Source organism: Oreochromis aureus, linkage group 4, assembly GCF_013358895.1.
Source record: "Oreochromis aureus strain Israel breed Guangdong linkage group 4, ZZ_aureus, whole genome shotgun sequence".
NCBI classification, from domain to species: Eukaryota; Metazoa; Chordata; class Actinopteri; order Cichliformes; family Cichlidae; genus Oreochromis; species Oreochromis aureus.
This window is the reverse complement of record NC_052945.1, coordinates 33,344,934-33,357,109: the sequence shown is the minus strand read 5'-3', so window position 1 is coordinate 33,357,109 and position 12,176 is coordinate 33,344,934. Positions and strand designations below refer to the sequence as shown.

At 42.0% G+C, this 12,176-nt stretch overlaps 1 protein-coding gene and 1 long non-coding RNA gene across 2 annotated transcripts; one reads left to right on the top strand and one right to left on the bottom strand.

The window, feature by feature from the left end:
* Positions 1 to 134: 134 nt before the first annotated feature.
* On the top strand, positions 135 to 4,005 carry LOC120439828. Its single transcript, XR_005612805.1, has 3 exons — positions 135 to 276; positions 3,758 to 3,810; positions 3,887 to 4,005. It is a non-coding gene; the product is annotated as an uncharacterized LOC120439828 (long non-coding RNA).
* Positions 4,006 to 10,493: 6,488 nt separating this feature from the next.
* Positions 10,494 to 12,081, bottom strand: LOC120440043 (tryptase-2-like). The gene is made up of 4 exons (XM_039611602.1): positions 11,997 to 12,081; positions 11,625 to 11,805; positions 10,862 to 11,136; positions 10,494 to 10,507 (listed from the first exon to the last, which is right to left on the bottom strand). The coding sequence occupies exons 1-4, from the start codon at positions 12,049 to 12,051 to the stop codon at positions 10,494 to 10,496; spliced, it is 525 nt and encodes a 174-aa protein (XP_039467536.1). The 5' UTR covers positions 12,052 to 12,081.
* Between the last annotated feature and the right edge of the window lie 95 nt (positions 12,082 to 12,176).

The following is a 12,176-nucleotide window of genomic DNA, read 5'->3' as shown; positions in this document are numbered from 1 at the left end:
TCAGTCATACGAGACATTGACTGGATGCAGTTTGTATTTCCTGTTGAGACTTTTTCCCTGTAAACTGTGTATAAAAGAGGCTGAAACTTACACATAAAATGATTTTTCTTCTTCTTCATCCCAATAATTTTACCAGCTATTTCTTCCTGCTGGTTTGTCCACCTTCATTACCTCAGTGGAGGACCAAGGAGACTGAGTATGCAGCTTTGGTCTCTGAGGACAGACAGCAACTTCTGGACAGTTCAGATGACGAGGAGCCCGAGAGCTCCACCACAGGTAAATGTCACATTAGAAGGGTGTAGCATGGAATCAGCAATAAACTGAAATGTAAATAAAGATCAGCGACCAGATCCCGTAAAGACAAACCCTGTTTCATTGGTTGATATATCTACTAACTGAACACTAACACATGAGTTCCTGCAAGTTTCTGAGTCCTCCATGGCATCGGTTTTGTTTTTCCCCAAGAATACATAAACTGCATAAATGTTTTAAGCAACAATTTGCACAAAAAAGGCAGATGTAACAAATATGATAAAGATTTAAAATCATTTGAGTTTGAAGTTTGTCTACAGAGACTCCATTTTCTCACAATGATGACTTTACACTGTTGCCCAATAGACACGTCTGAAACATCCGAGAGCGTTGCTTTGCTGTTATCTAATCAGATGATCATTAACACGTGTCAGTTTATCTGTTTGACATGGTGAGAGGAAACGCACTATTCTACATTTTTATTGAAATTGACAAAAGGAGGTCATCACTTAGGGGAAGATGTGTGTCATTTAGATGGAAAATAGTGAAATAATTCAAAGGTATGTTTAGTTTAGTTTATTTATATAGCACTTTTAATTACAACAGTGGTATTGACCAAAGTGCTGTACAAACACCACACTTGCAAGACAAGTCTGGCTAATGCCTACATATAAAGAATTACAAAAGTCCAGTTGGGATAGGATGAAAGCATGAATTGCCCGTTCTAGGTTTTTAAAAGACAAAAAAAATCTCACCTTGGATAAAAGCCTCAGTTTAAAGAAAGACAGCTGTACAACTAAACTAATCTGTTTCTCAAAGGTGAACTTATTGTCAACTATAACCCCCAAATTTTTAGCATGCGATTTGATAAAAGGTTCTAAACTGTGCAAATTAAAATGTGAGATGCTAGAATTCCAACTTGGTCCAAAAATGATCACTTTGGTTTTATTTTCGTTGAAATTAAGAAAATTAGAGGCCATCCAGGCCTTAACTTCGCTTAACTATATGTCTGGATGCATGCTCAAACATCCAGGTAAGGAAATCCCAGAATGTTGACTCTGCTCATCTGGACGTGGTGTTTTTCATTTTATTATTTTATTATTTTATCATTTAAAGTATAAACAACAGACCTCTTTGACATTGTACATATATTAGTCAGCTATAACTGATTACACGATCAAACATTAGTTTTACTTGCAGAAAGTCATCTGTGCACAGCTTCATCCTCACTCTCTTACTGCCTCCATTTAAACTATTCATGTTTCTTTCTCCCTCACTGTATGGTAGTTCTTAACATGTAAATAAAAGGCATTTGTGTTTTCCACAACAGATTCCTATAAAAAGAATAAGCGAGACAATGTTCCTCCAAAACCATGGTGCTACATATAACATGTAACAGACAATCAACACAGGACTACATAAAGTACAAGTGTGCAAAAATTGCAAAAATCATTGCAGCACCAGACGGAACAGAATGATACAGACACAGCAGTGCTATAGAAATGTGCAACAATGACAGTTGGTTGTGCAAAAAACTCTGAGCTTTGTGCAAAATGTAGCTTGATGTATGTTTGTGTGTATGAGATTGTGCAGATAAATGCTTGAGGTAGTGATGTGTGTGTGTGTGTGTGTGTGTGTGTGTGTGTGTGTGTGTGTGTGTGTGTGTGTGTGTGTGTGTGTGTGTGTGTGTGTGTGTGTCAGTCCAGTCACTGAGTGTTCAGGAGTCTGACGTTTGGGGGAAGAAACTGTTTCACGGTGTGGCAGTGAGGGCCCGAATGCTCCAGTACATCTTAGCCAGAAGGCAGCAGGGTGAAGAGTGTGTGTGAGGGGTGTGTGGGTTCCTCCATAATGCTGGTGGGTTTGCAGATGCAGCGGGTCTGTGTCTGTGATGGAGGGAAGAGAGGCTCCAATGATCTTCTCAGCTCTTCTCACTATCCGTTGTAAAGTATTGTGATCTGTGAGTTTATATAATGCAAAGCATCAAAGGTTCAGCTGAAAGACCGATGAACCACAACATCACTGACTGATTATAGCAAACGGACCACATAAGAAAAGTCCATTTATCTTAAGTATTTGAGCTAAATAAATAGCCTAGTTTACTGCAACAGTGCACGCTGTGAATCAATGAACACTTCAAGCTGAGCAAGTTAGCATTAATACACTACTACAAAACTGCATTTATAGGAGCAGATAATTTACTCTAATGTGCTCATTTTTGAGCAACAGTGTAGCCAGTTCACTTCAAACTTGAGGAGGGCTAAGAGCAGTGGATAATGAACTGTTTCCATGAGGGAGCGGGTAATGCACCAACAAAACAAATACAGTGTTATGACAGGTTTTAGCTGAGGCTACTGTTTCCTGGAATAATTTGACATCTTATTAAGAGAGCAGGGTTAACTGGGAGAGGCTGCTTATGTTATTTAGAGTTTGCAGTATGAAGATGAATTCAATGTGTAAGCTGTGTGATGAACACAAGACGATAACATGTTAATGTGTATCTCCGTCTCTTCACTGCTTCACGCTAAATTCACTTCAGTACTGTTACAATAAAATATCTGTATTATTAATGAGGCCCAGAAATGTGTGTTGCTGAGGAGCTACGCTGCACGCTCACTACTCTCCCGGATTTGAGCAATCCACCGCTGCGCTCGTACTCGTCATGATAACATCTCCCTCTCTCGTTCCAGATGAACTGATGCCTCTAGCAGCTGTCACGACCACATCAGGACAGAATGACTTCAGTGTTAAATTTGATGCAATTTGCAGTTTATTTCTCTGCCAACATGAGTGTCTCATTGCTGCGTCACTCATTTAAATTCTCTCCTCTCATGTCCTCTGAAAGGAAAATATATACACAATAAAACCATCTGTGGAATAACTGTCCAGGCTTTTGGGTTGCTCAGCTGACGCTGGGCCTCTGTAGTAAATCTGGCTCTACATAGTTTGACAATTGACAGTTTTGACCATTCAGTTTCTTTCTTGGCTCTTTCATGTGATTGAAAGCTGATACCAAATCTTCTTTTTCCTCAGGACAGAAGAAAGTAGCAGTGCGTTGCTCTGGTGCATTCTAGGAGCTTTACATTTATCCATGAGGCCAAATTTTAGCCGGAGTTGCTCATGTGACTGATACTGATACTCAGTGTATTGGCAATTGCTTCCTATTGCTGCTCAACAGTTTGTATAGTTGTCACCTTTTACAGTGGCCTCAGTGAAAGGCTGCTATGTGCATACGTATCATTTAGTACCCAGAAATGAAATCAGCATAAAGTATGACTTAATCACTGATTTGTAATTTCTGACCACGCTATCACAGCTTTCTTTTTGCAAACTGAGGAGAAACTGCAGTGTTTGTTAACACTTAACAAAGACAGAGAACATTAGGCTACTGCCTTCATCTCCCTCTGTGGGACTTCACAGTTTATATGAATGAATTGTCATTTTAAAGATCTGCTGCTTGTTGTGGAAAATTAAACAGGCCATGTTCTCTTCCTCTTGAATGTAACAGAAGACCAACCCACCGGGCCTCTCAGTTTCAGAGAGAGACTGAGTGTCATCAGAGTAAGTACACTTTTTACTTGTTTGATCTCAAACTGTATTCAGTCAAACTGATACTGAACTTGATTTCTGTGAGCAGGGCTTGTGGAGGTTTGTGCTTCCACTGGGAGTGGTCTACTTAACCGAGTATTTCATCAACCAGGGTTTGGTGAGTCCTCTGGTGCCCTCTAGCAGCACACTCAGCTCACTGCATGCTATTAAGTGAAACCTGGCTCTGATTTTGTGGGATGTTGTGCTCCGCTGACTTTTTTGGTTTTACAGTTTAAGTTTTACAGCTTTTCTTACTGATAAAAACCTCATTTATGGACATTCATACTACACAACGTATTTAAGCAGTAAACAATAAATAAAAGAAAAGTTTCTGTGTTTTTCTTTCTATTATGGACACTTCTGTTTTTTGTGACTAAAAACCATCAAACTGGACAGTCTGGGCAATGAGCTACCAGAGGTGTTTCTGTAATTTTACAGATTTATTTCTTACAATCTAACTCCAAAGAGTCATGCTGCAGAATTCTTCCAGTTAAATGTGTAACTTTGACCTTACCTTTGTGTCAGTGTGTTTAAATACACTCATGGAAACAAATCCCATGGTAAAAACTGGCTTTTAATTGTGTTCTTAGAAGATTTCTTTTAACATTTTTTTTCCTTCCCTCTTCCGCACAGGGTCAAAAGTATACATACCCCCCACCCCAACACACACACACACGCATGTCTGGTTTGCTATCCTCATGATGACATTCCATTGACATAATGCTTTCCCGCTTACCCTAACCCTAACCATAACCCAATTGTAACCCTGACACTATAGCCACATTTTGAGTCTGAAAAATGCCTTCAACCCCACGGGGACCTGGATTTATTTATTTATTTCTATATATATATGTGTGTGTGTGTGTGTGTGTGTGTGTGTGTGTGTGTGTGTGTGTGTGTGTGTGTGTGTGTGTGTGTCCCTTATTAAGTTGTTGCACTTGTGGCTCGTTTTCCAGTAAGTTCACAAATGTTTTAATATGGTTGAGGACAGGGCATTATGAAGGATATTCTAGAAGCTTTCAGATTGTAACATTAGTTAAAACATCTTTACGTAAGTACTTGGTCTGGAAAACGACCCAAACTGTTTCCTCAAGTGAGAAGAAAGTAGTTAGTGGTTCCTAGGTTATTCCTGAACATGCTGTGGTTTAAGCCTGCCATGAACTGGAAACTGCTGGTACAGCAGTGCCACTGAAGCCACTGTTTCACTGGTACATAGTTACATATCCCTGCCCAGGGTGGGGTGTCCTGACGGCAGGATCTCCGCTTCCTCCCGGAAGTGGGGATCTGCAGAGCCGGGGCACTGGACTCCACAAGTGCACTGGATAGCTTTAATAAATTATCATTATTTGGAATTGCAAAATACACTTCAAACATGTTGTAGCACAGGACCCAATGAATAACACAGACGTGTTTGCAATGCTTTTTGTTTATTTGAGGTGCAGCTATTTTCTGCGGTTTCGGCAAGCCTGGACGCAGGCACTCCTCATCCGCTGTCACCCCATCAACAACCCGCTCCCTCTCACTGCAAGACATAAGAAAGGTTTCCCTCATTAGGACAGTTCAGTACACCTGCTGCTCCCCGCCTCCGCGGCGCCCTGTGAGCTCACTGCGTCACCCCTCCTCTGCAACAGGCCAGAGACCACACCTTCGCCACACATGCACTATGAAAAAGTTGAAAGTTATGTTTCACTGTCTTAACTATTTGACAAACTAATTGTCAAATATAAAAGTCAGTCATTTAGTGGTCATTAGAATGTTTTCTGAATTTGGTACCTTCATGAGTTCCCTTTATAGGTTAAAAGTATCGGTATCTGTATTTGTGCTTTACGATATGTACAGTATCATAAAGCACTACTAACAACACACACTAGGCAGGAAACTATCAAAATAAAACAGGAAACACACACTAGGACCCAGCTTGAGAACACAGCTGAAATACCAAACACAAATTCAAAAGTTAAACATTTGGACAAGAGTGACTAAACATAGTACATGGAACACAGGGAAGGTATGATAACATAAACCTAAAGACTAGATAACAAAAGGCCAGAAAATACAAACACTAAGCGGATATGAGCTATAAGAACCAAAACCTGCAACACAAACTTAACCTTAGAGTATTGAATAAAGCAGAATAAAAAACCCAGGACCATGACAATGCCAGTCAGACTGTGTTATCATTGGCATTTTTGCAATGACTATCAGTAACAAAGTGCTTAATTTAAAATAGGTTCTTTGTTAAGTTGTGTGTCATGTGTATACACAACCCTGATTAATTTAGTTTAGCTTTAGTTCGGTTGCCTTTTTTGAATGAATCATTGGCCAATGTCAGGTGGCTTAACAAACAAACAAAATGTTCCTCTAAAAATAGTCAGGTACAAGGCTTGGACTGAAAATGAGTGAAAAAGAAGCCAATGTTCAAGAAAAACCTTAAAATATCTTCAGAAAGCTGAGAGAGTTATGGCTCATAACCACTTTTAAAAACTGACAAGAAAGTCTGGCTCCTTGTAAGTATTAAATATTTATGTATTATTGTGCAAAAGTCTTGACCACCCCTTACTTTCTTTATATTTTGCTTCCATGTCAAGTCATTACAATTTTTGCTGGTTTCACTGGTTGAGGTGAAGTTACTGTATAGACTTATTAAAATGCCACAAATTAGACCAGAACATTAGCGCGCAAGTAATGAAACTGTGTACCTGATGAAGGTGTTGCTATGGATGTGCAGGTGTCATCAGTGTCTTTTATTGAAACATGAACAGGAATTCATCAAATTACAAAAAGGACCTAAAAGTAATGCTTTAATGCAAAGAAGTCTGGTAACTGAATCAGGGTCAGCTACCATTAAGATGCAGTGACTTTGCAATACAGGAAAGCTGAAGGATTCTCAGAGAAGTGGACATAGTCGTTTATGAAGTTTAGATACTTTGCAACAGCAGTATAGACGCCAGGGTTGTTGGCGAGGCCACAACTACCAGGACTCCCATGACTCATAATTCCCACCTGCAGAAATTTCCCCCCTTTACGACACACCAGGGGACCACCATAGTTTCCCTGTAGAAATAAAACACAACACTGCTAGTCAGTGTTCCCATTAAGGTCTCATTTAAAACACAACAGATTCAATTATACACTATAAAGTATCTAATAACTACAGCTGTCAAGTGAATTCAGCTGAGTGAAAGTAAAGTACTTCATGTGTGATAAATCAAGTGTTTTCTTTTATTTCAAAGGTATAACCATCTATTTAATTAAATGATGAAAGAGTAAAAAAAGTCCCATAAAATAAAACTCACTTTGCAGGCATCCCTTCCCTTGCTGTTGGCACCACAAAGTGTATTACAGGCTATCTGAGGATACGTCTTCTTACAGGTACTCCGAGGCATGATGGAAATGCTCAGCTGCTGAAGGGTTTCCGGATCGGGCAGTGGAACTGCATGGACACAGGAAAAGTGTGGAATCAGTGAGTGATTTGAAACAGAAATTTTGTTATTTAACAAATTAAAAAATGTCTTTCAAAAACTAAATAAAAAAATAGACTGAATAAATTATTTGTTTTCATGCAAATCTTTTATTTTTGCAGTTTCAGGTTTTTTGGCTTCAAATTCCATCCATCCATCTTCATCCGCTTTATCCGAGGCCGGGTTGCGGGGGCAGTAGCCTAAGCAGAGAAGCCCAGACCTCCCTCTCCCCAGCCACCTCCTCCAGCTTATCCGGGGGGACACCAAGGCGTTCCCAGGCCAGCCGAGATATAATCTCTCCAGCGTGTCCTGGGTCTGCCCTGGGCCTCCTCCCGTGGGACATGCCCGAACACCTCACCCAGGAGGCGCCCAGGAGGCATCCTTGTCAGATGCCCGAACCACCTCAACTGGCTCCTTTCGATGTGGAGGAGCAGCGGCTCTACTCTGAGCCCCTCCCGGATGGCCGAACTTCTCACCCTATCTCTAAGGGAGAGGCCAGCCACCCTTCGGAGGAAGCTCATTTCTGCCGCTTGTATCCGCGATCTCGTTCTTTTCGGTCACTACCCACAGCTCGTGGCCATAGGTGAGGGTAGGGACGAGATCGACCGGTAAATTGAGAGCTTCGCTTTTACACTCAGCTCCCTCTTCACCACGACGGACCGGTGCAGCGTCCGCATCACTGCAGCCGCAGCACCAATCCGTCTGTCGATCTCCGGCTCCCTTCTCCCATCACTCGCGAACAAGACCGCGAGATACTTGAACTCCTCCACTTGGGGCAGGAACTCATCCCCGACCCGGAGTGGGCACTCCACCCTTTTCCGGCTGAGAACCATGGCCTCAGATTTGGAGGTGCTGATCCTCATTCCCGCTGCTTCACACTCGGCTGCGAACCGCTCCAGTGGGAGCTGGAGGCCTTCACCTGATGAAGCCAACAGAACCACATCATCCGCAAAAGGCAGAGATGAGATTCTGAGGCCACCGAAGTGAAAGCCCTCCGCCACTTGGCTGTGCCTAGAAATCCTGTCCATAAAAATTATGAACAGAACCGGTGACAAAGGGCAGCCCTGGCGGAGCCCATCACCCACCGGGAACGAGTCCGACTTATTGCCGGCAATGCGAACCAAACTCTTGCAACGGTTGTATAGGGATCGAATGGCCCGTAGCAATGGGCCAGACACCCCATACTCCCGCAACACCTCCCACAGGACACCCCGAGGGACACGGTCGAATGCCTTCTCCAAGTCCACAAAACACATGTAGACTGGTTGGGCAAACTCCCATGCACCCTCAAGTATCCTTGAGAGGATAAAGAGCTGGTCCAGTGTTCCACGACCAGGACGAAAACCGCATTGTTCCTCCTGTATCCGAGGTTCGACTAACGGACGAACTCTCCTTTCCAGCACCCTGGCATAGACTTTCCCAGGGAGGCTGAGGAGTGTGATCCCCCTGTAGTTGGAACACACCAACTTCAAATGTGTACTTCAAATTCTTTCTCTTTTTTTATTTCAAATTAAATTTGTTCAGTTTCAAACCCGTCTTTAATATTTCAGGTCTTTTTTTGTGCTTCAGACTTTTGACCCTGATTTTGTGCTGTGGGCATGTATCAAAGGGCGGGGAATAAACTAATGATTGACAGCTCCTGTGTCATGTTCGTTAAAAGTTAAAAATGAGCATTTTGGTTAAAGATGACGCTCCTTCACGGGATGTTGCCGACACCAGCCGAACGGTTAGACATACTATATTGGACTATATTGATATACACTAAAGTTATAGATGTATTAAGGTGGGGGATTCAAATTTGGAAATAATATACAGAATTTGAGGTCCAGTCTTCGATTCCCAGCCAATCAGAAAACAGTATTCCCTCAGACGTTGGCGTGTTGGTGGTTCTTGGTGTCTGGGGCTGGGCGCTCATGTATGCACTGACTCACTCCTGGTGGCCGATTGGCGGGGCCTGGTGCCACCAGGAGTGAGTCGCACCCAGTAGCGGTTTTTCATACGGGCGACACGGGCGGTTGCCCGGGGCGGCATCGTGGTGGGGGGCGGCATCACGGGCATCGGCAAAAAAAAATAAAAAAAATACTCGTACTCATGCTGCCCCGACATCAGCCAGCGCATATTGAGGATGTCATAGGCACCGATCGGTTTTCTATCGCCCATTTGCTGGGAGTAAGGGCGCCCTCCGTTTGCGAGGTGCGCCTGCTGCTTGCGGCACAGGGAGGAGAGGGCGGGGCGGCGGGGGATTCTCTGGCTGGCTGGAGCAGCATCTAATAACCAACTCGCAAAATAAAACAAAATAAAAACAAACCAACAAACACGAAAACACCAGACATCATGATACAGACTTATAATTTGCACCGGTGTTTTTTCCAAATTCATTACGCGAAAAGTGAGCGCGAGAGCCCTCGGTGCGCCTGCTCGCTGCTGAAGTCAAAGTAAACTTTATTGTCATCTCCGCTACATACAGTCCAGTATATAGAGAGACGAGACGACGAGGCTCCAGTTACAGCAGTGCAAGTAAACAAACAATAAATATAAGAAGAGTAAGAAAATAAATATACACTTTAGGACTCGGGGTAAAGGGCTCAATAACAATTTAAAATTTACAGTTTGATGATTTAAAGTCTCACACGCAATGCGTGGAAAGGGGAGGGGCCGGCTGCTTCCAAATAGAGCACATTTCATTCATAATGATGTAAATCCAAGCCCATTATGTATTCATGATCTGAATCCTGGGTTGTGTGAAATCCCAGAAATGCACCTTAGACAAAGTGAATCTGTGAACTAAGGTGTAGGTCTATTAGGTTATGTTGTGGTGATCCTCGAGTTGGGGGATTTGTGTTCATACTGGAGTGCAAAATTAAAACTAATGGAAGATGGACAAGAAAGGTTCAAAGCCATCAGGTGCTCAGTTTAGAAAAAAGAGAAAAGAAGAGGAGGAGAAACGAGCAAAAGATACAGGTAAGCAGACGTGTCATTGGATAATGGCAGGTCATCCTGAAACAATCAGAATCATAATCATACTTTATTAATCCCTAAGGAAATAATGTGGATTACAGTTGCTCCAATAAGAAATGGTAAAAATAGTAACAGTAACAGACTAAATTCCAAACAATACATTATGTTACAGATTTTAATATTAATTAGTCATTGTCAGTTGTTGATTTGATACACGCCCACAACACAAAATCAGGCTCAAAAGTCTGAAACTGAAAAAGAAAACAAAAACAAGTGAAAAACAAAAACTGAAAAAATTTAAAAATGTTTAAAAAACCCCCCAAAAGATTTCCATGAAAACGAATAATTTATTCCAAATAAAATAATTCATTTGTTTTTTTACACACACTTTATTTAATATAAACATTTGGAATTTCATTTTCAAATCACCTTGATTTAGCTCCACAGTGACGGAGAAGGTGATGTTTCTTATCTGTAAAGTACTTTAGTATGCACTTTATCAACATCGGTTTTATTGGTGACAGTATGGCAATTTACAATGGATATGTGAGCCTGCCTTCATACAGCGTGTACATTTTAAATTCTACTTTCTGTGCTTAACTTACCACCATTTCCCACTTCCCCCCAGCCAGTGATCCAACACTCAGCTGATGGACCAAAGGTGTCATCCTTGTCAGGCAGATCCACTGGTGCAACATCTTTCGAAAACTGAATCGGGTTCTTCAGCTTGATCAGAGCAATGTCATTTTTGTAGTTGCCGTTGCCCAGGTCTTGGTAGTCAAACTCAGGGACAAAATTAGCTATAGCCATGTAGCTTTTAGCCGCCTTTTGCAGCTGATATGCGCCGACAGTAACGAACGATCGACGATGATCAGGATTGCTGACAAGACAAACACACACATTAACTCTCATGTATTTTGGAATGACGAAGCCTTCAACAAAACAACACTACATATGGGTTTTGTGGACACTGGTGCATTCAGCAGTTTAAAGGGCTGCACATGTTCTTCCATAGTTGGTAGAGACCAAAAGAAAAGGAGCTGGGGTGGAGTAAACATTACATTAGTTTGGACTTGATGCAGTATCTGCTGGTTGTGTAAATATGCAGCTACTCACTAAAAACACAGCTTAAAATGCTGAAATGTGCATGTGGTGTATTTAAATACTGATTGAGGCCTCCAGGTCTGAGAAGTTAGGCCAGTAGGAAAGTGTCCTGAAATGATTTCTCTTTATTGGCCAACAGTAAAGGTCCCTGAGTAATTATTCCCTAAAATACTCACATGCAGTGTGAAGCTTTTTGTTATGACTGCTCTGGAAGATGTTCATAAAAATAAAGAGACATATTTCTGCAAACACACACAGACTTACTTAGCCAGGCAGTGTGCAGAAGTCAGCACCCAGTGTTTTGCAACGATGGTGCCGCCACAGCGCCATTTCACCCTATTCGATCCACTAGATGTCATGTTAAGGTGGACCATCCATGGCCATCTTTCCTTTTGAGCATCCTCTGCACCAATGATGGAGCTCCTCACTTCATTTCCCAGTAGACCTGAAAACACAAACAAAATACTGGATGTAAGGTTGAGGCATCTAAGAAAATTTAATCCCATCAAAGTAAAAGCTGTTTGCTATTTTGCTCAGAATGGATGATAAACATAAGAGCATCAGTCTATTGAGCCTGCGCTCTGGAATCTGGGCTCTGGAGTTATGAAATTAAGGTTCAGCATTTTTCTATCTCACCACCACTGTTGTGGAGCAGTACCAACACCGTTAGCAGAAGTTTGCAGAAAGCCATGGCTGTGATGAAGACCAGTGTAGCAGTATCTCTGCATGGTGAGGGGGGAACAAGTGCAGCTTTATATGCACTGCTGGAGAGATGACTATCATTAGTCCCGCCCTTTACATCTCAAACCACACCTA

What these genes read in the sequence shown, in the direction of transcription:
- LOC120440043 (XM_039611602.1), bottom strand. Translation starts at nt 12,051, where the DNA reads ATGGCTTTCTGCAAACTTCTGCTAACGGTGTTGGTACTGCTCCACAAC. An exon ending in ACTGCTCCACAACAGTGGTG is followed by an intron (nt 11,806 to 11,996) that starts GTGAGATAGAAA and finishes TTGTGTTTTCAG; the next exon opens with GTCTACTGGGAAATGAAGTG. An exon ending in TCTGCACACTGCCTGGCTAA is followed by an intron (nt 11,137 to 11,624) that starts GTAAGTCTGTGT and finishes TTGTCTTGTCAG; the next exon opens with CAATCCTGATCATCGTCGAT.